We start from the raw sequence: 22966 nt of genomic DNA on the forward strand, positions 1-22966 counted from the left end.
TATTTCTTGCAAGGCAGGTCTACTGGTGACAGAATCCCTTAATTTTTTTTTGCCTGAGAAAATCTTTAGTACTTTTTAAGGATAATTTTGCTTGATACACAGCTCTAAATTAGTGGCTTTTTGCTTTAAATGCCTTAACTATTTCAGTCCTCTCTATCCTTGCTTGCATGGTTTCTGAGGAAGAAAAAAAAAAAAAAAAAGAGTGTTAGAGAAGGAATGTGTTTTTTTTTTTTTGGAGAAGGAATTTTCAAATGTAAAAGAAAACCTTTGATTTTTCTTTTCTTCCTCTTCTTCTTCTTCTTCTTCTTCTTCTTCTTCTTCTTCTTCTTCTTCTTCTTCTTCTTCTTCTTCTTCCTCTTCCTCTTCCTCTTCCTCCTCTTCTTCCTCTTCCTCCTCTTCTTCTTCTTCTTTTTTTTTTTTTTCTGATAAGAGTTTTGCTCTGTTGCCCAGATTGGAGTGCAGTGGTGTGATCCTAGCTCACTGCAGCTTCAGGCTCAAGCAGTCTTCCTGCCTCAGCCTCCAGAGTAGCTGAGACTACAGACACCCACCACCATGCTTGACTAACTTAAACATATATATATATTTTGGTAGAGATGGGTCTTGCTATGTTTCCCAGGCTGGTCTTGAACTCCTTGCCTCAAGGGAACCTCCTGCCTTGGCCTCCCAAAATGCTGGGATTATGCCATGAGCCACCATGCCTGGCCTAATATTTCTTATTCTTTATTGAGGGAACATATAACAGTTTATTCAAAATAATGACAGCAGCCGGGCGCGGTGGCTCACGCCTGTAATCCCAGCACTTTGGGAGGCCATGGCGGGCGGATCACCTGAGGTCAGGAGTTCAAGACCAGCCTGGCCAACATAGTGAAACCTTGTCTCTACAAAAATACAAAAATTAGGCAGGCATGATGGTGGGTGCCTGTAATTCCAGCTGCTTGGGAGGCTGAGACAAGAGAATTGCTTGAACGTGGGAGGCGGAGGTTGCAGTGAGCCGAGATTGCACCATTGCACTCCAGCCTGGGTGACAGAGTGAGACTCCATCTCAAAAAACAAACAAAAAAAGTAATGACAGCAACAATCTATTTGATTATGTATGCTTATGTATAAATATATGCTAAGGCATGCTTACATATATAAATGGTAGCAATGATACAGGGGAAGAAATGGCGGAATTAGATTTGTTATTATAAGGGTTTTTTTAAATCACAAAGTGGATTTGGATTAGTTTAAATGTATATTGTAAACTCTAGGGCAACTACTAAAAACAGTTAAAAGAAATATAATATGCTAAGAAGGCAAAGTGGAATAATATAAAAAGAAATATAATATGCTAAGAAGGCAAAGTGGAATAATATAAAATATATTTTATAAAAAATATAAAAAACCACAGAAGGCAGATAAAGAGTGGAAGACAAAATAGAAACAAAGAACAAGGCAACAAATAGAAAACACTAACATATATGGTAGATATTAATCCAACTATATCAGTGATCACTTTGAATGTCAGTGGTCTAAATGCACTGTTAAAAAGACGGAGATTATCAGAGTGGATAAAAAAAATGACCCAACTATATGTTGTCTATAATAAAAGCACTTTAAATATAAAGAGACATATAGGTTAAAAGTAAATGGACGGAGAAAGATATAGCATGCTAACACTAACAAAAAAAATAGAGTAGCTAGCTATATTAATGTCAGACAGAGCTGACTTCAAAGCAAGGAATGTTAGGACATTATGCCTGTAATCCCAGCACTTTGGGAGGCCAAGATGAGTGGATCATTTGAGGTCGGGAGTTCGAAACCAGTCTGACCAACATGGAGAAACCCTGTCTCTACTAAAAATACAAAATTAGCCAGGCGTGGTGGCGCATGCCTGTAATCCCAGCTACTCAGGAAGGCTCAGGCAGGAGAATCGCTTGAATCCAGGAGGCGGAGGTTGGGGTGAGCCGAGATCACGCCACTGCACTCCAGCTTGGGCAACAAGAGCGAAACTCGGTCTCAAAAAAAAAAAAAAAAGGACATTACATAATAATAAAGGGGTCAGTTCTTCAAGAAGACGTAACAGTCCTTAAAATGTGTGCATCTAACAACAGAATGTAAAAATACGTGAGTCAAAACCTGGTAGAACTGCATGGAGAAACAAATGGATTCAATATTATTAGTCGGAAAATTCAACACCCTCCTATCAAAAATGGACAGATCCAGCAGGCAGAAAGTTAGTAAGGACATTGTTGAGCTCTGCAATACCATCAATCAACTGGATATAATGGACATCTATAGACTACTTCAACAACAGCAGAAGACACATCTTCTCAAGCTCACATGGAACATTCACAAAGATAGACCACACTCAGGCCCATAAAGCACACCTTAACAAATTTAAAATGATATAAATCATACAGTGTGCTCTCAGACCACAGTGAAATTAAACTAGAAATCAATAACAGAAAGATAGCTGGAAAGTCCCTAGTTACTTAGAGATTAAACAACACACTTGTAAATAACACATGGATAAAGGAAGCAATCTCAGGGGAAACTTTGAAATATTTGGAACTAAATGAAAATACAGTAACATCAGAAACATAAAATGTCTAGGATTAAATGTAAAAACAATTGCAAGGAGGCTGGGTGCAGTGGCTCACACCTGTAATCCCAGCACTTTGGGAGGCGGAGGTGGGAGAATTGCTTGAGCCTAGGAATGGGAGACCAGCCTGGGCAATATAGTGAGAACTTTTCTACAAAAAAAAAAAAAAAAAAAAAAATTAAAAATTAGCCAGGCATTGTGGAGCACACCTGTAATCCTAGCTACATCAGAGGCTGGGGTGGGGGGATCCTTTGAACCCAGGAGACAGAGGTTGCAGTGACCCGAGATTGTGCCGCTGTACTTCAGCCTGGGTGGCAGAATGAGAGACCCTGTCTCCAAAAATAATAATAATAATAATAATTGTAAGGCAACTCCAATTCATTATTGATGTAAAATAAAGACCTTTATACATGAAGGGATACACCTTGTTCATGTAATGAGAGTCACTATTGTAAAGATACCAGTTTTCCCTAACTAGGTCTGTAGATTTACTGCAAACGAATTAAATTCCAAAAAATACATATATATAAAATTTTGGGTAGAAACTGACAAGCTGATTCTGATTTTTATATGGATATATCGTGGATCAAGGATAGCCAGACACACCTAAAGAATAAGACAAAATGAGAAGACTTGCTGTACTAGATATCAAGTTTAATTAAGATAGTATAGTGCTACTCTAAGGAAAAGTAAATCAGAAACAGATCCACTTTTGTAGGGACACTTGATTTATTACAAAGGTGGTGACTTATAGTGGTTGGGAAAAGTGCTGGTTTAATTGTATACACATGTTGAAACAAATAAACCCTTACCCATGTTTAACTTCATATTAACTTCATTAATTCCAGGTGTACGTTAGTTCTAAATATGATAGCTCCTAGATAATAATATAGTTTATGATCCTTATGACCTTTAAAGATAGGAAAAGATTTGTTTAAAAATACAGAAAAAGCAGCTGGGTGCGGTGTCTCACGCCTATAATCCCAGCACTTTGGGAGGCCGAGGCAGGCGGATAGCTTGAGGTCGGGAGTTCGAGACCAGCCTAGACAACATGGTGAAACCCCATCTCTACTAAAAATACAAAACTTAGCCAGGCATGGTGGTGCATGCCTGTAGTCCCAGCAGCTCGGGAGACTGAGGCAGGAGAATCACTTGAACCCGGGAGGCAGAGGTTGCAGTGAGCTGAGATCGCGCCACTGCACTTCAGCCTGGGCGACAGACGGAGACGCTGTCTTGAGAAAAAAAAAAAAAACAAAAAAAAAACCCAAATATGTATATATAGAGAGAAAATCACTACTTTTTTTAAGGAAAAATATTGATAAATTAGACTACAATAAATTTAAGAACTTCTTTTTATCAAAAGACATCATAGTGAGAATGAGAAAAATATTTGCAACACAACTGTCAGAGAACTGATGTCCACAATATAGACTGAATTTAAAAATGGGTAAGGAACTTAAGCATTTCCCAAAAGAAGAAATCTAAATGACTAATAAATATAAAGGTCGTCAACTTGATTAATAATCAGATCATACAAATTAAAATTACAATAAGTTACATGACACACCTTCCAAAATGGTTAAAAGTGAAAAAGGGGGCCAGGCGCGGTGGCTCATGCCTGTAATCCCAGCACTTTGGGAGGCTGAGGCGGGCGGATCATGAGGTCAGGAGATCGAGACCATCCTGGCCAACACAGTGAAACTCTGTCTCTACTAAAAATACAAAAAATTAGCTGGGCTTGGTGGCGGGTGCCTGTAGTCCCAGCTACTCGGGAGGCTGAGGCAGGAGAATGGCATGAACCCGGGAGGCAGAGCTTGCAGTGAGCGGAGATGGCACCACTGCACTCCAGCCTGGGCGACAGAGTGAGACTTCATCTCAAAAAAAAAAAAAAAAAAAAAAGTGACAAAGACTGAAAATAGAAAAATGTTGGTTAGAATGGAGCAAAAGGAGCCAGGCGTGGTGACTCACGCCTGTAATCCCAGCACTTTAGGAGGCTGAGGCAGGTGGATTGCTTGAGGCCAGGAGTTTGAGACTAGCCTGGCCAATATGGTGAAACCTTGTTGCTACAAAAAATACAAAAATCAACCAGGTGTGGTGGTCCCAGCTACTTGGGAGGCTGAGGCATGAGAATCACTTGAACCTGAAAGGTGGAATTTGCAGTGAGCCGAGATCACTCCACTGCAGTCCAGCCTGGGTGACAGAGTAAGACTGTCTCAAAAAAAAAAAAAAGGAATGGAGCAAAAGGATTTCTCATATGCTATGGGGAAACTAAATTGGTACAACTTCTTCGGAAAACAGTTTGGTTGTTATCTATTTTAGAAATTCATGTATGTATGTACCAAGAGACAAGCAAAAATGTTTATGGCATCATTATTTGTAGCTTCCCAAAACTGTGAACTGCCCAAATACCTAGTAACTAGTAGAAGTGGAATGAATAAATTGTGACGTATTCATATAGTGGAATACTACACAGTAGTGAAAAGAAGTAAACTACTGTTACATGCAACAGCATGAATAAATCTCATAAGTAATGTTCGACAAGAGAAGCTCCACTCAAAAAATATTCATACTGCATAATTTCATTAACATAGTGTGGAAACATAGTCAATATAACCATAGTGTTTAGGATAGTGATAGAACAGGTAGTGACTAGTGGGGGAAGACTTTTTACACAGAATGTGGGACTTTCCCTCTCTAGCTGTCTCCAGGATTCCACTTGCATTTTCCAGTGGCTGTGGTTGCTATATTGCATTTATTTATCATGTCTTCATAATCTCCTCTGGTATATGACAATTCCTCGTTCTTTCTTTGTCTTTTAAGGACTTGACACTTTTGATGAGCCTATATGCATGTCAATTAGTTGTGGAATATTCCTCAATTTGGATTTGTTTTTTTCTCATGATTGGATTGAATTTGTGCAGATTTGGTAATAATGTTGTAGGAACGATATTGTAGTTATCTTGCATGAAATCAAGGCTACATGATATTGATGCAAACTTTGATTGGTTAGTTACGTGGCATCTGCCAGATTTTTTCACTGTAATGTTGCTGTTTTCCCCTTTGAAGTTAATAAGAATCTCACTGGGAGAACCTTTGAGATTTTGCAGATATCCTGTTTCTCATCATAGTATTTTAGAGTCCATCAATAATTCTTGCCTGCAATGTTTATCTCTTTTTTTCTTTTTCTTTTTTTGAGATGGAGTCTTGCTCTGTTGCTTAGGCTGGATTGCCTGCCGTGGCGCGATCTTGGCTCACTGCAAGCTCCGCCTCCTGGGCTCATGCCATTCTCCTGCCTCTGCCTCCTGAGTAGCTGGGACTACAGGCGCCCGCCACCACACTTGGCTAATTTTTTTGTATTTTTAGTAGAGACGGTTTCACCGTGTTAGCCAGGATGGTCTCCATCTCCTGACCTCGTGATCCACCTGCCTTGGCCTCCCAAAGTGCTGAGATTACAAGTGTGAGCCACCGCGCCCAGCTCTTGCAATGTTTATTTCTGTGGTGTTTGTCTACTAGTGATTTTCTATTTCCATCTTTTTTTTTTTCAATATTTATTAACTGGTTTTCTACTCTAAGGAAGATCTGTCCTCTCTCCCCCATGTATTTATATCAGTGTGGACTCATGGATACTTATTTAAATCTATTAGTTATAATGCATTACTCTCACTATTTATTTTATTGCTCAAATTGTCCCAGATATAGCCAGTGAGATCCTTCTAGTTGTCTTGTATGTTCCTTCAACATACTCCCATAATTTTTTGATCATTTCCTTACTTTCTGGCATCACAAGATATTCCAGGCTCTAATTGTATTTTTCGTATCCCAGAATCGAAATAAGTTTTTTTCCCCAAAGTCCTTGTTTTTTTTTTTTTATTGGAAGGTGGTATTTAGAAATCAAAATTTGGGCCAGGCACAGTGGTTCATGACTGTAATCTCAGCACTTTGGGAGGCCAAGATGGGCAGATTGCTTGAGGTCGGGAGTTTGAGACCAGCCTGGGCAACATGGCAAAACCCCGTCACTACAGAAAATACAAAAATTAGCCAGGCATGGTGGCGCACATCTGTGGTCTCAGCTACTCAGGAGGCTGATGTGGGAGGATGACTTGAGGTTGCAGTGAGCCGAGATTGCACCACTGCACTTTAGCGTAGGTGACAGAGCCAGTCCCTGTCTAAAAAAATTAAAAAGAGGCCGGGCGCGGTGGCTCACGCCTGTAATCCCAGCACTTTGGGAGGCTGAGGTGGGTGGATCACCTGAGGTCAGTAGTTCAAGACCAGCCTGGCCAACATGGTGAAACCCCATCTCTACTAAAAATACAAAAAATTAGCTGGGTGTGGTGGCGGGCGCCTGTAACCCTAGCTACTCAGGAGGCTGAGGCAGGAAAATTGCTTGTACCCAGGAGGCAGAGGTTGCAGTGAGCCGAGATCCCGCCGTTGCACTCCAGCCTGGGTGAACAGAGCGAAACTTTATCTCAAAAAAATAAAAAAGAAAGAAATCAAAATTTGTACACTATATTTGCTTATTGCGACTACATGTCATTATATGTAGTCCCTCTCAGTTCACAGAGTTGGGAAATACATGTGTATGGTTGTCTCCGTCTCTATTATTCATTCATTTCTTTATCCATCCATCCAGCTATCTATCTGCCTGTGTGTCTGTCTCTATCTGCCTACCAATCAATCATCATGTCCCTGTTCAGATACATCTGATTCCAGTCCAACACCACAGGCTTCCCTTTGCTTATTTGTCACTTCTTTTTCCCATGGTGAGAAACCTGGCTCTTATTATTCATAATATATTTAATGTTAGTATACACATAAAGTATTAATAGTTACAGATTTGCTAACCCAGACCTTTGTGACCATATAATGTTTCATCTAAATTAGAACACTTTTGAGAGGGAAAGGGGGGATGTTATTAATTATTATTTAAGAGTAATTGGTGGAAACATAGACTTTTAGGGAAACTGGGAAATATGGCTCCCTGTATATGGTACATATTGTACTAATTTATTATCATTACGGTTTATTTTTGTCTTTTCACTTTTCTAGCGTAATAAATTTCCTGTTGATTGAAGAAGAAATCATTCTTGTAAACAATGTGTTGAAAGCTATTAAAATGGTGACTAGTAATTTATATACTTAATAGGAAGCATTTTCTGTAATCATAATCGACTGCTTTGGTGAAAATATTGAGTTCCTTCATTGTCAGATGGAACAGAGCAGCATTGCTATTTGTTTGTTTTATCTGGATTAGTTCTGTAAGTTAGAATTGGAATTTCTCAGGCTTTCCTTGAGATATTGCATTTAGTGCTTCAGAATTTTAAGTCTTAAAAAAGAACATTGGTCAAAGAAATACTCATTTAAGATACTTGTCTGGTGCTTAATAACATTTCCCTGTTAAGGTGGACACACGTTTGCAAAATGGATTTGCTCCTGGGATGAAGCTGGAGGTGGCTGTGAGAACAGATCCTGAGACCTACTGGGTTGCCACCATCATCACCACCTGTGAGCAGTTGCTCCTTCTCCGCTATGATGGCTATGGGGAGGATCGGAGAGCAGATTTCTGGTGTGACATCAGGAAGGCTGATCTCTACCCCATTGGGTGGTGTGAGCAGAATAAGAAGACCCTTGAAGCCCCAGAAGGTAATGAAATACTTCCTATCAAGACATGACGTGATTTTGCTGTAAGAAAATTTGGATTGTCCACAGTCTTGAGATTTTCAGTCTCTCGAGCATATAGGTTTACCCAGCTTTTCTAGGTTAGCATTTTGAATGAAAATATTTATAAGGAATAATACACATTTCCCTGTCTTTTAAAATTATTTTCTTTGCTACATAAAGCCTCAGGTTTTCATGATGCTCATAGGGAACACTAGCTGCTTACCATCCTTTCAGACTGTGAGGTTCTCTGAGTTTGAGATTGGTAGATCTGGTTGTTTTTAACCCCGTTGGGCCAGACTGATGTGCTGTTGATTTTCTTTTGTTTTTATTGTCCTCTCTTCTCATACCCTCAGGCAATCTGGTAACTAGGAACTCTTAAATGAACCAAATCAAGCACCATTCCAGAAGGAGTAAAAACCAAATTAAGCAGAATAGAGACAATAAAGGCAAAATAAAGAGAAGGGTGAGATTAAGGTGGGGAAAGATAAGAGGACTCCGGATTTAAGAAAATACCTGAGTTGTCTGGGCAGGATGGCCCATGCCTGTTATGGCAGCACTTTGGGAGGCTGAGGCTGGTGGATTACCTGAGGTCAGGAGTTTGAGACCAGCCTGGCCAACATGGCAAAACCCCTGACAAAAACAAGAAATGGGGAAAGGATTCCCTATTTAATAAATGGTGCTGGGAAAACTGGCTAGCCATATGTAGAAAGCTGAAACTGGATCCCTTCCTTACACCTTATACAAAAATCAATTCAAGATGGATTAAAGACTTAAATGTTAGACCTAAAACCATAAAAACCCTAGAAGAAAACCTAGGCATTACCATTCAGGACATAGGCATGGGCAAGGACTTCACGTCTAAAACACCAAAAGCAATGGCAACAAAAGCCAAAATTGACAAATGGGATCTAATTAAACTAAAGAGCTTCTGCACAGCAAAAGAAACTACCATCAGAGTGAACAGGCAACCTACAAAATGGGAGAAAATTTTCGCAACCTACTCATCTGACAAAGGGCTAATATCCAGAATCTACAATGAACTCCAACAAATTTACAAGAAAAAAACAAACAACCCCATCAAAAAGTGGGCGAAGGACATGAACAGACACTTCTCAAAAGAAGACATTTATGCAGCCAAAAAACACATGAAAAAATGCTCACCATCACTGGCCATCAGAGAAATGCAAATCAAAACCACAATGAGATACCATCTCACACCAGTTAGAATGGCAATCATTAAAAAGTCAGGAAACAACAGGTGTTGGAGAGGATGTGGAGAAATAGGAACACTTTTACACTGTTGGTGGGACCGTAAACTAGTTCAACCCTTGTGGAAGTCAGTGTGGCGATTCCTCAGGGATCTAGAACTAGAAATTCCATTCGACCCAGCCATCCCATTACTGGGTATATACCCAAAGGACTATAAATCATGCTGCTATAAAGACACATGCACACGTATGTTTATTGCGGCATTATTCACAATAGCAAAGACTTGGAACCAACCCAAATGTCCAACAGTGATAGACTGGATTAAGAAAATGTGGCACATATACACCATGGAATACTATGCAGCCATAAAAAATGATGAGTTCACGTCCTTTGTAGGGACATGGATGAAATTGGAAATCATCATTCTCAGTAAACTATCGCAAGAACAAAAAACCAAACACCGCATATTCTCACTCATAGGTGGGAATTAAACAATGAGAACACATGGACACAGGAAGGGGAACATCACACTCTGGGGACTGTTGTGGGGTGGGGGGAGGGGGGAGGGATAGCACTGGGAGATATACCTAATGCTAGATGACGAGTTGGTGGGTGCAGCGCACCAGCATGGCACATGTATACATATGTAACTTACCTGCACATTGTGCACATGTACCATAAAACCTAAAGTATAATAATAATAATAATAAAAGAAAAAAAAAAAAAGAAAAAAAAAAAAAAAAAAAAAAAAACAATTAGCTGGGTGTGGTGGCTCACAACTATAATTCCAGCTACTCAGGAGGCTGAGGCAGGAGAATCACTTGAACCCAGGAGGCAGAGGTTGCATTGAGCCGAGATCACGCCACTGCACTCCAGCCTGGGTGACAGAGTGAGATTCTGTCTCAAAAGAAAGAAAATACCTGACTTTTGGTATTTTTCTTTTAACTTCTTACTTTGATATAACTTCAGATTTACCAAAAAGTTATGAGAATCATATGGAAAATTATTGGAGACTTTTTGCCAAGTTTCTCCAAGTGTTGTTAATGTTGACACATATGATGTTTACTTTATCTTGTCTCCACTGCTTTACGTATGTTCTTTTAATGAACCACATGAGAGTCAGTTTTAGACATGATGCCCTTTTATTCAAAAATACTGTATGTATTTCTAAAAGCAAGGTATTCATGTTACAGTAAAATATGAAAATGAGAAAATTAACTTTGATACAATACTGTTTACAGATAGTACTCAGTTTTTTAAAAGGAACATTGTTTAATAAACATGGTCTTATTTTTATATTTATATCACTTTCTAGTATTTTTGTTTTTATTTTCATTTCTATTTTCTTGAGGCAGGGTCTTGCTATATCACCCAGGCTGGTCTCCAACTCCTGGGCTCAAGTGATTATCCTGCCTCAGCCTCCCTAATAGCTAGTACCACAGGCATGAGCCATCATGCATCATGCCTGGGCCTTATTCAGTTTTTACCAGCTATTCCAATAACATTTAAAATAATTTCGTTCTATTTTTTTTTTGAGACAGAGTCTCGCTCTGTCAGCCAGGCTGGAGTGCAGTGGCGTGATCCTAGCTCACTGTGTCCTTGAACTCTTGGGCTCGAGTGATTCTCCCACCTCACCCCTGCCAAGTACCTGAGTCTACAGGTGTGTGTCACCACACCCAACTAATTTTTAAACTTTTTTTGTAGAGACAGAGTTTCGCTGTGTTGCCCAGGCCGGTCTCAAACTCCTGGTCTTAAGCGTTCCTCCTTCCAAAGTGTTGGGATTACAGGCATGAACCACCACACCTGGCCCAATAACTTTTTTTTTTTTTTTTTTTGAAACAGAATCTCGCTCTGTTGCCCAGGCTGGTGTGCAATGGTGCAATCTCAGCTCACTGCAGCATCCACCTCCTGGGTTCAAGCAATTCTCCTCCCTCAGCCTCCCAAGTAGCTGGGATTACAGGCACCCGCCACCACACCCAGCTAATTTTTTGCATTTTAGTAGAGATGGGGTTTTGCCATGTTGGCCAGGCTGGTCTTGAACCCCTGACCTCAGGTGATCTGCCCGCTTCTGCCTCCCAAAGTGCTGGGATTACAGGCATGAGCCACCACGCCTGGCCAATAACTTTTTTTTAATTAAAGAAAAATCCCAGATCGTGTGTTACATTCGGTTGTCATGTCTCATAAGTTTCCTATAATCTGGAACAGTTCCTCAGGGTTTCGTCTTTCATGACTTTGATATTTTGAAAGTTACAGGCCAGTTTTCCCAGTGTTCATTCTGTCCTGGTCCCAGTAATGTTCATTATGCTGTATTTTTCCTGGTCCAAGATTCCTGTCTAGAATCACATTGCATTTAGTTGTCATGTCTCTCGTGTTTTCTTAACCACTCTTGTTCTTTTTTGAACTTGACATTTTTGAAGAGTACAGGCCAGTCATTCTGTCAGATTTCCCACAATTTGGGTTTGTCTGATGCTTCCTTACATTCAGGTTGTTCACTTTTGGTAGGAAAAATGCAAAAGCTGTGCCCTTCCAGTGCATGATATCAGAAGATACATGCTATTGATTTGTCTTATTACAGGTAAAATTAACTTCCATCACTTGATTAGGTTCGTATATGCCAAGTTTTTTCATTGTAAAGGTATTATTTTTTGCTTTTTAGTTAGTGTCTTGTTGGAAGATACTTGGAGATTATGAAAATACCCCATTACTCTTCACACTTTAACCCACTATTCTTAGTATCCATTTATAAATTTTATCTGAAACAATTATTTTTTCGATAATTACCAAATGGTGTTTTAAAAAATTTCTTCTACATTTCTTAATTGGCTTTCTACTATACTATAGAAAGAGCTTCTCCCTTTCCTCCATTTATGTATGTATGTGTATATGTAGGTATGTTTATCAGTGTAGACTCATGATTCTGATTTTATTTAATGGATTATAATCCTTTACTGTCTATTTCTTTTGATCCTGAAACTGTCCTAGATTTGGTGAGTGGTTACCCCTTCAAGCGGGCTACTGTATCCTTTTAATATGTCTTATTATTCTTTAAGCAGTTTCTTATTTTTTGGCTCAAGAAGCATTTTCCTGTCTCAGCCCTGAAATCAGCCATTTCCCCAAGAAGTCTTTTCTTTTAGTGAAGAATGGTATTTGGAAACGAAGATCTGAGTGTTAGGGTCCTGGGATGTCTGTGGGCTTCTCCTTTGTGAAGATTTTTTACTTTGTGAGGAACAATAGAAGAGGGAGCTCTAGAGACATGAAGCCACCTAGCCTACCATCTCATCCTAAAGTATGTAGGAAAATGCATCTCATTTAAATGTGAACAACAGAAAAGGATTTCAGTTGAATCTCATACAAGATTATTACAGTGAAAAAAGAGTAGAAACAACCACAGAAGAGATGAACATTGTGTCAGATAAAAACATTTCAAAATAAGCTAACAAAAAAGTAGTAACAATAATAGAAACAGTGAAAAAAATTATAAATAAAATTTATAAACATTCAGAAATGAAAGGATTAGAAAAGGGAAGATTTGAAAAGAGAAAAAGTAAAACTTAGGCAAGAACTGGAAATAAAAGAATATTGGAAATGAAGACTTAGTTAAAATGAGCACAGGAATGAGTCAGCACCGTGGATACTATCTGAAGAAAAACAGATGAAAAAAAGGAAAGAAATTTTAAAATAAAAACCAAACAAAGAAATAAAAAGGACTTGAGAAACACCTTATACAGCTAGGTAAAAATGATTTAACATACCTGCAGTAGAAGTCCTTGAAGAAGAAAACTGAAGCAATGAAACAATAAAATACTATAAACTATAATTTAGGTAAACATTTATTTATTTATTTTTTGAGACAGAGTGTCACTCTTTGTCACCCAGGCTGGAGTACAGTGGCACGATCTCGGCCCACTACAACCTCTGCCTCCCAGGTTCAAGCAGTTCTCCTGCCTCAGCCTCCTGAGTAGCTGGGACTACAAGTACATGCCACCATGCTGAGCTAATTTTTATATTTTTAGTTGAGAGGGGGTTTCACCATGTTGGCCAGGCTGGTCTCAAACTCCTGACCTCAAGTGATCTGCCCACCTGAACTTCCCAAAGTGCTGGGATTACAGGTGTAATCCGCTACCATGCTGGACCGTAATTCAGGTAAACCTTACAGAAATAAAAGAGGCCTTGTAATACATACTGAAAGGGATTACTATTTATGTAGGAAAATCAAATGAGGGCAGCTACATCAAAATTATTCTAATGAAAGTATTGAACTTTAAAGCAAAAAATAATACCACGGCTATTTAGGAAAAAGACCAAGTTTCTTATAAAGGAAAGAAAACAAGATTTTCATCAGAGTTATTAACAATGGTTTATGCCAAAAGACAATGGAATGTAACGTATTTAAGAAATTTAATGAAAGAGAAAATATGAGACAGGGATTTTATATCTAGCCAAACTGAACTTCAGATCTAAAGGCTATATGCAAACTGTTATGAACAGATAAGAACTAAGTAATTGTTCCCATGAGCCCTTCCTAAGGAGTCCACTAGGGAATGAGCTTCAGCTGAGCAAATTAATGAGGTAACATTAGCATGAGAAATGGTAGTGAAACATTAAATATATGTATAGCTATAGAACTTAAACTAAATGATTGTTATAAGGGAGACACTGTGGTATATAATAGCTGTATGCTCTGAAAATGTAGTTACATTATTATTATAAAAAATATGGGACAAGAATGGGGAAAACGTGAATAGTTGTATAAACCCACTCATTGTCTTAAAAAAAAAAAAACAGCTTTATTGCCATGTAATTTAACTATTTAAGTGTTAACTGGGAGTAAAAGGATATTACCGGAAATGAGATGCTGAAGGAGAGAAAACAAAGGGCTTATAGCTAACTTCAGTATTGTTTATAGAAACAACAACAACAAAATAGAAAGTAGTCCAAAAATAGAGAGGACTAAAAGTATTATATAAAGGTAATCAGTAGAACAAAAATAAGAACCTTTCTATATGCCGAAAGAGACTTTTAGAAAGAGAAACTATATGTGTAAACAGGATAGATCACATAGTAAAAAAAACTACATATACATGAAGTATATAACATTTAACAATACGAAATTTAGGCCATGCATATTAATAATATCAATAAGTGTTACTGGATGTACTCTTTTATTAGAAGTAAACAAATAAATTCAAATTGCCTCATAAAGCAAAATCCACTCTTGTCCTCTGTATAGGAGACATACCTAAGCAGAGAGACTATGAAAGAGTAAAAATAAAAGGACAAAGATGTACAGACAACTGCCAGTAGAAAAGAAACCAGCTGTCAGTCTTGATAGCTGACAAAGGAAACTTTGTAAGAAAAGTAGCTATAGACAGCAATAAAAAGGTTGGTACATACAACCAAGGAGTGGGCTCAGGATATGTTATTGTATGAAAAAAAGAAAAATGTGTACAGACTTGAGGAGGAGGAGAGCTTAAGGATATGATGATACGAATGTGTGTATGTGAACTTATTTTTTTCAAAATAATAAATCGTTGGCCAGGCACGTGGCTCACTCCTATAATCCCAGCACTTTGGGAGGCTGAGGTGGGTGGATCACAAGGTTAGGAGATCAAGACCATCCTGGCCAACATGGTGAAACCCCATCTCTACTAAAAATACAAAAATTAGCCGACCGTAGTGGTGTGTGCCTGTAATCCCAGCTACTCGGGAGGCTGAGGTAGAAGAACCACTTGGACCCGGGAGGCGGAGGTTGCAGTGAGCCGATATCGTGCCACTGCACTCCAGCCTGGGCGACAGAGCAAGACTCCGTCTCAAAAAAAAAAAAAAAAAAAATGAATCATTTAGAAAACAGTTACCTATGGGGAAAGAAGGGAATAGAATGAAGGAGATAGGAATAGAAGCTAAATTTTATGAATGTACCTTATTTTATTTTGTAGATTTGACTTTTGAAGCTTGTAAATATTTTATGCAACTAGAAAGCAAAATTAAATGTTTAGAAAGCAATTCCTAAAAATCAAAAGCAAAATCAAGGAAACCTAACTGTATATGGAGCTTGTGGGATAACCACACAGAGGAACTATTTCAGTAACTTAAAAATACAGTAAAATATGAAAGTACATCCCCAGTTAGGGATATATACTCTAAGGACAACAATAACAAAAAAAAAATGCAAAGAAAAAATCTTAACCTATTTTTAGTAATCCTATTATTGGTGGTAGACTTGATGTTGTTACTTTGAAATAGTTGTTTGTATATGGTAGGCAAAAGCAAATAAAGAATGAAATATGTGGCCGGGAGTGGTGGCTCACGCCTGGAATCCCAGCACTTTGGGAGGCTAAGGCAGGTGGATCACAAGGTCAGGAGATCGAGACCATCCTGGCTAACATGGTGAAACCCCATCTCTGCTAAAGATACAAACAATTAGCCGAGCATGATGGCGGGCGCCTGTAGTCCCAGCTACTCGGGAGGCTGAGGCAGGAGAATGGCGTGAACCTGGGACAGAGCAAGACTCTGTCTCAAAAAAAAAAAAAAAAAAAAAAAAAAAAAAAAAGAATGAAATATATAATTGAGAACTAGGATTTTCAGCATGATAGGAAATAGAACTTAGATGGATGAGTTAAATGAAAGCACTATCTTTCTGAATTTGTATTGGAAGTATTGTGATGTAAGAAGAAGAAGAAATGCATTAACTCCAGACACTGAAAAGGCCGAGAAACACTAACCCAGTGACGATGAGCACGCCCAGGTCTCTAAATACCATTTCCATGGAAATAAACTGGGGCTTCTTGCAGAAGTAGCTGAGTCCTGCACTAGGTCAGGCAATTTCCTAGATGATCCTGGAACATCTTGTCATACCAAAAACCAAAAAAAGGTATCAGTGGCTCTTTACTAGTGTCATGCCAAAAGGTCTCAGGAGCCAACCTGAAGAGACTGCCTCTGGTTGAAGATAGAGTGTCAGTAAGGACAACAGCCATAATGGCTTGAAATGTATTTGTTTTAATGTATGACTTCATAGTGAAATTTTGAAACAAAACCCTCATTAGCCGCTCTTGGAAGATGCCTGCCAATCCACTGTTTATTTTAAAGGGTGGTAAATATAGAGAAAGAGTAGAGACAATCAAGTATATGTTCAAAGAAAGCCTTCTTTCTATGAACTCTACCTCAGCGTAATCAAATAGTTGATGAAGAGAAATTTTTCTTTATAGAAGTTCTTTGGTTAGTAAATGAAGAAGGAATAATACGATTAGAATATCACCATTGAGCCCCTAATGAATCAGTGCATCTATGAAGTAACCATTAAAAGCTGCTAATGTCACAAAGGGAGAGACAGCCAGACCATATGTGCCTCTTCATGCTCTTGATGGAAGGGTATAACTTATTCCACTTGTGAAATATTCTTTCACCCTCACCACCCCGCAAAGTCTAACCTGAATTTGATCAAGCTTCTAGCTCTAAATACTGATTTATGGCAAATTCAGGGAACAGTAGAACAACTGGTCACCACAGGGACGCAACCAATGAAATCAGACTCTAAAAAACTCCGTAGAGGACAAAGGCCAGGTCTCAACAAATGTGGAGTAAAAAAAGAGAGAGTAGGGGCAAGAGAGGGGAGGAAGGAGAAGAAGCCTACTGATGAAAAGAAATCAAGGAGACATTTGCAATGTGTGCATCTCAGTTGGGTCCTGATGTAATCAAACAAATTGACAAAACTGTTTATGAGACAATTGGGGAAGGTTGAACATAGACTGGATATTTGATATTAAGGAATTATTGTTAATTTTTTAAAGGTGTGATGATGTTATTGTGGTTTTGTAAGAAAATATTTTCTTTTAGAAATATGTACTAAAATATATATATGGATGAAATTATATGCTATCTGGAATTGTCTTCTAACTGATCCTTGGTTGGGCATGGGTGGAGTGTGAGGGTATAAGCCATGCATTGGCAAATTATCTGTAAAGGGCAAGATAGTAAATATTTTAGGCTTTACTAGTCGTCATACAATCTCTGTCAAAGCTGCTAAAACCCTACCTTTGTAGCGTGAAAGCAGCCACAGACAATATGTAAACAAATGGGTATGGCCATGTTCCAGTAAAACTTTATTAACAAAAACAGCAGGCTGGATTAAGCCCTCGAGTTGTAGCTTGTAAATCCTGGTTTAGATGAAACAGATTGGCCATGCGGTGACAGTTGTTGACTCCAGGGCACTTAGGATTCATTAGATCATTTTTCTTTTTGTATGTTTGAAAGTTTCCATCATAAAAAATAAAGTAAGGTACCTTCTGGATAAAATTATAGGAACGGGTAGTTGGGACTATTCTCTTTGTTTTGTATACAGCTCTTAATAAACTAACCAGAAAGTAGCTCCATCTAGAGAAGCATTTTTATTTTATTTTGTTTTATCTTTTCAAGCTCTCAAAGAAGCAGTATGTTGGACTCTTAGATCTTAAAATGAGAAATACCTCTAAACCATCTCCACTGGTTCGGTTTCTGTGCATTCTGTTGGCTGGCATTTTGAGTAATCAATCATTTATTCCCTCATCTAGGCATCAGAGATAAAGTATCTGACTGGGATGAGTTTCTGCGGCAGACCCTGATAGGAGCATGTAGTCCTCCTGTTCCGCTGCTAGAGGGCGTGAGTATTACTACATGCCACATCAGCGTGGAAAACCTATCTGATCTTTCAAAGAATCTTAAAATCAGTTGCTTATTTACCACTCTGAAGCAAATAAACGTTATTATTAGAGACATAGGCATAGGTATTGGGAAGTTTAAACCTACCCTCAAAGGTTGCAAACTGGTGGCGTGCTTAGTGCCTAAATATTTTCTGGATTTGTTGCTAACACATAAAAAATCTAATTTCCCAGATTCTTTTATACAGTTGGAAAATAGGACCTTCTGAGGGCTTTCACTCTGAAACTGAGCAGGGGTCGATTCTGCTTCAGGGTGGACATTTGTAACTCCCACACCAGGTGACTTGGAGACCCCCCAACCCACCCTTTTTTTTTTTTCGCTCGGAAGACATTGGACCTATTGTACTTCTGCCTTCCACCTGCTTTTCAGCAGTCATTTTAAATTAGTGTGGCCTTTAAGCTTGTTAGTGAATATAAATCTCTTGATTTTGTGAAATGGATTTATTGGTTATGACATTTCTAAGTTATATCTTGTCACTTTCTGTCATACTGGTAAAATTCTTTGTGGCATAGGTGAAATGCAATGTATGAAGGTTCCCATCCCTCTACATCCTTGCCAACACTTGTTATCTTTTTTATTATAGCTGACTAAGTGGGTATGAAGTGGCATCTCATTTTGATTTACATTTCTGTAATGGCTGTTGATGTTGAGTATGTTTTTTTTGTGCTTATGGGCCATTTCTGTATCCTTTTTGGAGATATTTCTTTGCCCATTTTTAAATTGGGTTGTCTTTTTATTATTGAGTTGAATGTATTATTATGCATTCAAAATATAGATGTGTTTCAAAATATTGAAAATATGTTTTCCCATTCTATGGTTTGTCTTTTTATTGTTTGCAGCATAAACATTTTTTATTTTGATGTAATCCAGATTATGATTATCTTTTTTTCTTTTGTTGCTTGTGCTTTTGACATCATATCTAAGAAGGCTTTGCTTAACCCAAGGTCAAGAAGATTTACTCCTGTATTTTCTAAGAGTTTTATGGTTACATTTACTTCTATGATCCATTCACATTCCCTTTTAAATTTTGATTGGTGAATACTCTATTTCAAACTGGTTTTTATTTTTTATACTCTGACTCATTTATGTGTGCTTAGCCAGGGCCTTATACATACTAAAAACTCAGTAACATTTTAATGAATGGATGAATTGATAAACTATTCTACTTTTTATTGACCGTGACTCTGCCATGCTGACTTTTAGCTCTGAATCTTTTCCTCCACTTGTTCATATGTCCCTTTGCATATCTGAATATGTAAGTGTCACAGAGCAGTTTTTACTAGGAAAAAAGTGTAAGGTTGTGTATTAGAAATGGTTGAGTGATAACTTGATAATGAATTTCTTTTCTTTATTGTAGTTTTTAATATACTTCTAGATAGTGAGAGTTAAACTTTTCCTTTCCATCACTGTAATCAAAAGCTTTTACTCTGTTCATTTGAACATTGTTGTGACATCAATAAAAAACCAGAAACAACTGAAATACTATCTGTAGGTAACTGGATAAATTATTGCCCATTTACCATGTAAAATATCATAAAATACTATAAAACGTGAGGAAGAGTTACATGTGCTATCGTAGAAAGATACCTATGATGTACTAAGTGAAGAACAAATTAAGAAACAGTATACAGTGTTTCCATTTTTCAAAAAATAGGAACAGACAGACTGGCAGAGGTGGATATTGACTTGTATGGAGAAAAAGAGTGTATGCCAAAGTGTTTCTTGTGGTTCTTTCTTTGAGGTGGGATTACAGGTGACTTTGACTTTTGTTTGGTTTTTTTCTTTAATGACGATGATGGTATTTTGATATTTGCTTTTTTTTATTTTTTAATTTTTTATAAAGACAGAATCTTGCTCTGTTGCCTAGGCTAGAGTGCAGTGGCATGATCTTGGCTCACCATAACCTCCGCCTCCTGGGTTCAAGTGATTTTCCTGCCTCAGCCTCCCAAGTAGCTGGGACTACAGGTGCCTACCACCATGCCCGGCTAATTTTTGTATTTTTAGTAGAGACGCGGTTTCACCATGTTGGCCAGGCTGGTCTCGAACTCCTGACCTCAAGTGATCTGCCCACCTCAGCTTCGCAAAGTGCTGGGATTACAGGTGTGAGCCACCATGCCTGGCCCATATTTGTTTTATAATAGAAGAGGAATGATGACATTTTAAAAATTCTTACTAAATGAAACTACATAACATAGTCCTAGAGATAGAGATGTGTTAGAGTAATTTTACTGCATTATAGATAGATTTTCTTTAAGATAAACATTTTCATATCTCCTAGAAATAATACTGTAAGAGGCTTGTATGATGATAGACAATTTAGTGTCACTGGCTTTTGAATGGGTAAAAAATACGAAGGCTGGTTTGAGATCATTTAGAAGTTGGCTTTTCAAAAATATTATGTTAATTTCTCTTACTGGATTGTTTTACTTTTTAATCCTACAGCTCCGTAATGGGAGGAATCCTTTAGATCTCATTGCTCCAGGATCCAGACTAGAATGTCAAGCTTTCCAGGACTCTTTAAGCACTTGGATTGTTACTGTAGTAGAAAACATTGGAGGAAGGCTGAAGCTACGTTATGAAGGACTTGAAAGTTCTGACAGTTATGAACATTGGTTGTATTACTTGGATCCATTTCTTCATCACGTTGGTTGGGCTGCTCAACAGGGATATGAGCTTCAGCCCCCTTCAGGTGAAGAGTAGTAGGACATTTTTGTTCTGTGACATTAACATGCTATGTTATTGATATCTATGAGGCTGAAAAAATATATTCTGCATATTATGAAAACCTGTGTTACTTCTCATAGTAGAGCATTACAAAACAGTTTATATGGAGTTGTTAAATTAAGTGCCTATTTTTCTTTTTTTGTTGTTGTTGTTCTGCTTTTGGTTTTCGTTTTGTTTTGTTTTGTTTTGTTTTTTGAGATAGAGTCTTGCTCTGTTACCCAGGCTGGAGTGCAGTGTCATGATCTCGGCTCACTGCAACCTCTGCCTCTCGGGTTCAAGCGATTCTTGTGCCTCAGCCTACCCAGTAGCTAGGATTACAGGCACATGCCACCACACCCGGCTAATTTTTGTATTTTTAGTAGAGATGGGGTTTCACCATGTTGGCCAGTCTGGTCTCGAACTCTTGACCTCAAGTGATCTGCCCACCTCAGCCTCCTGTAATGCTGGGATTACAGGCGTGAGACACCGTACCTGGCCAAGTGCCTATTTTTCTTTTCTTTTTATTGCTTTTATAATTTACCACACATATTGATATACCTCATAGACTACTGTGCCAACCCATACTAACCCTTGACCAAGATAAAATAAAGAAAAAATGATCTAGGGAGCATTTAGCTAGGCATATAGAAAATTGGGTCACAGCAAATTATTGATTAAAAGAAATACCAATAATATTGGTATTTCTAGAGTTACTGTTTAAATCAATTTGCATTTATTGTGCCCCAATTTGGATGTTGTATTACAATTGTATGGATTACAACAATCATTATGATCTTACTGTAGGTATTTTCATAAAGCCAAGCTGTCCAGGCTCTGCATAGAGCAAAGTACTGAAGTTAAGGTGCAACTTCTTTGAGTGTAGAGGGATATAAGTGGGCTTGAACCCTTTTCTAGTTCCAGTGGAAAGTGACTTGTTTTTGTGTATGTGAATGCTTTCAGGACAGGTAAAAAGTATAAGTTTCTCATCATCTAAAGCATGTTGTCATGTTTTATTAAAGCCATCAGACATCTAAAAAATGAAGCTGAGTGGCAAGAGATTTTGGCCAAAGTGAAAAAGGAAGAGGAAGAGCCATTACCATCTTACTTATTTAAGGTAAAAACAAAACATGTGATAGATCGGTATTGCTCTCCTTACAGTAGAGTAAAGCAATGCGGAGGTGAAAGTGTAAAGTAGCCCCTGCAGTCGGTAAGAATGCCGTGGTCTCTGAAGGAGGAGGGTGTGTTAAGCCTGGACTGATGATCATCCTTGTTTTCTTCTAACAGTTGTCTAGATCTCCCCAAGTTCTCCTAAAGTAGTTTGAATCTTTTCTTTTCTACCCTTAACTACATAGCCCTAACTGATAAAATAAATTTGTTTTTTTCTCCAGATATTCCTTGTCTTTGAATGTAGAGAGTAGAAGCACTTTCTATGTTTTTGTTTTTTCCTGGATAGTTTTTTCCAGGGTAGAAAATTATATTGACTAGTTTTGCACATTTAAAAAAAGAAGAAAACTATAGGATTTACCAGAGCTGGACATTTCTGTTAATCACAGCTACATGTGAGTATAAGATTGATACAGATACTATGTTTTCATCCACTTTTGGTGTCTGCATTTCAGGACAAACAAGTTATTGGCATTCATACATTCTCTGTAAACATGAAATTGGAAGCTGTAGACCCCTGGTCTCCTTTTGGGATCTCTCCTGCTACAGTTGTTAAGGTAAAATGGGGATAACTCTCTTGGTAAGAATCCCTGTCAAGGTGACTGGTTTAGGAAATGGGTAGTGTTTTGATCTTTAAGTTCTATTGATCCAACCCATTTTTCCTTCTAAGCCATACTGCTAGAATTACTTCTGTGCACGTTTTGTATTTGTCCAGTTTGCTGTGGTCCATTCCTCCTTCAGAGCTTGGTAGCTGTAGCCAAAGCAGCCTTGGGCCTGGGCACTAGACTAGTAGGGGACGCATTCTTTGGGGCAGGCCTAGCTGTATATAAGTAAAGGAGATTTAACTCCTTTAGGAGGCCAAGGTATCTGTAAAGTTGGAGGCAGGCAGTCTCATCAACGTCTAACCAGATGCAGAGCTCGTTGGAATGAGGAGATGAATGGGGATCAGGCAGT

General features: G+C 38.3%; 1 protein-coding gene across 9 annotated transcripts in view; it reads left to right on the top strand.

Moving 5' to 3' along the window:
- SFMBT1 (Scm like with four mbt domains 1) overlaps positions 1 to 22966 on the top strand; it is a 147740-nt gene that overhangs the window by 98533 nt on the left and 26241 nt on the right. For all 9 annotated transcript variants that reach the window (XM_054552076.2, XM_054552071.2, XM_054552077.2 and 6 more), the window contains 5 exons: positions 7984 to 8224; positions 17998 to 18086; positions 20588 to 20834; positions 21868 to 21962; positions 22468 to 22569. In XM_054552076.2, coding sequence (XP_054408051.2) covers positions 7984 to 8224; positions 17998 to 18086; positions 20588 to 20834; positions 21868 to 21962; positions 22468 to 22569 — 774 coding nt within the window. The remainder of the gene's footprint in view (positions 1 to 7983; positions 8225 to 17997; positions 18087 to 20587; positions 20835 to 21867; positions 21963 to 22467; positions 22570 to 22966) is intronic.

The sequence above is a fragment of the Pongo abelii genome, chromosome 2 (assembly GCF_028885655.2).
Source record: "Pongo abelii isolate AG06213 chromosome 2, NHGRI_mPonAbe1-v2.0_pri, whole genome shotgun sequence".
Lineage (NCBI taxonomy): Eukaryota > Metazoa > Chordata > Mammalia > Primates > Hominidae > Pongo > Pongo abelii.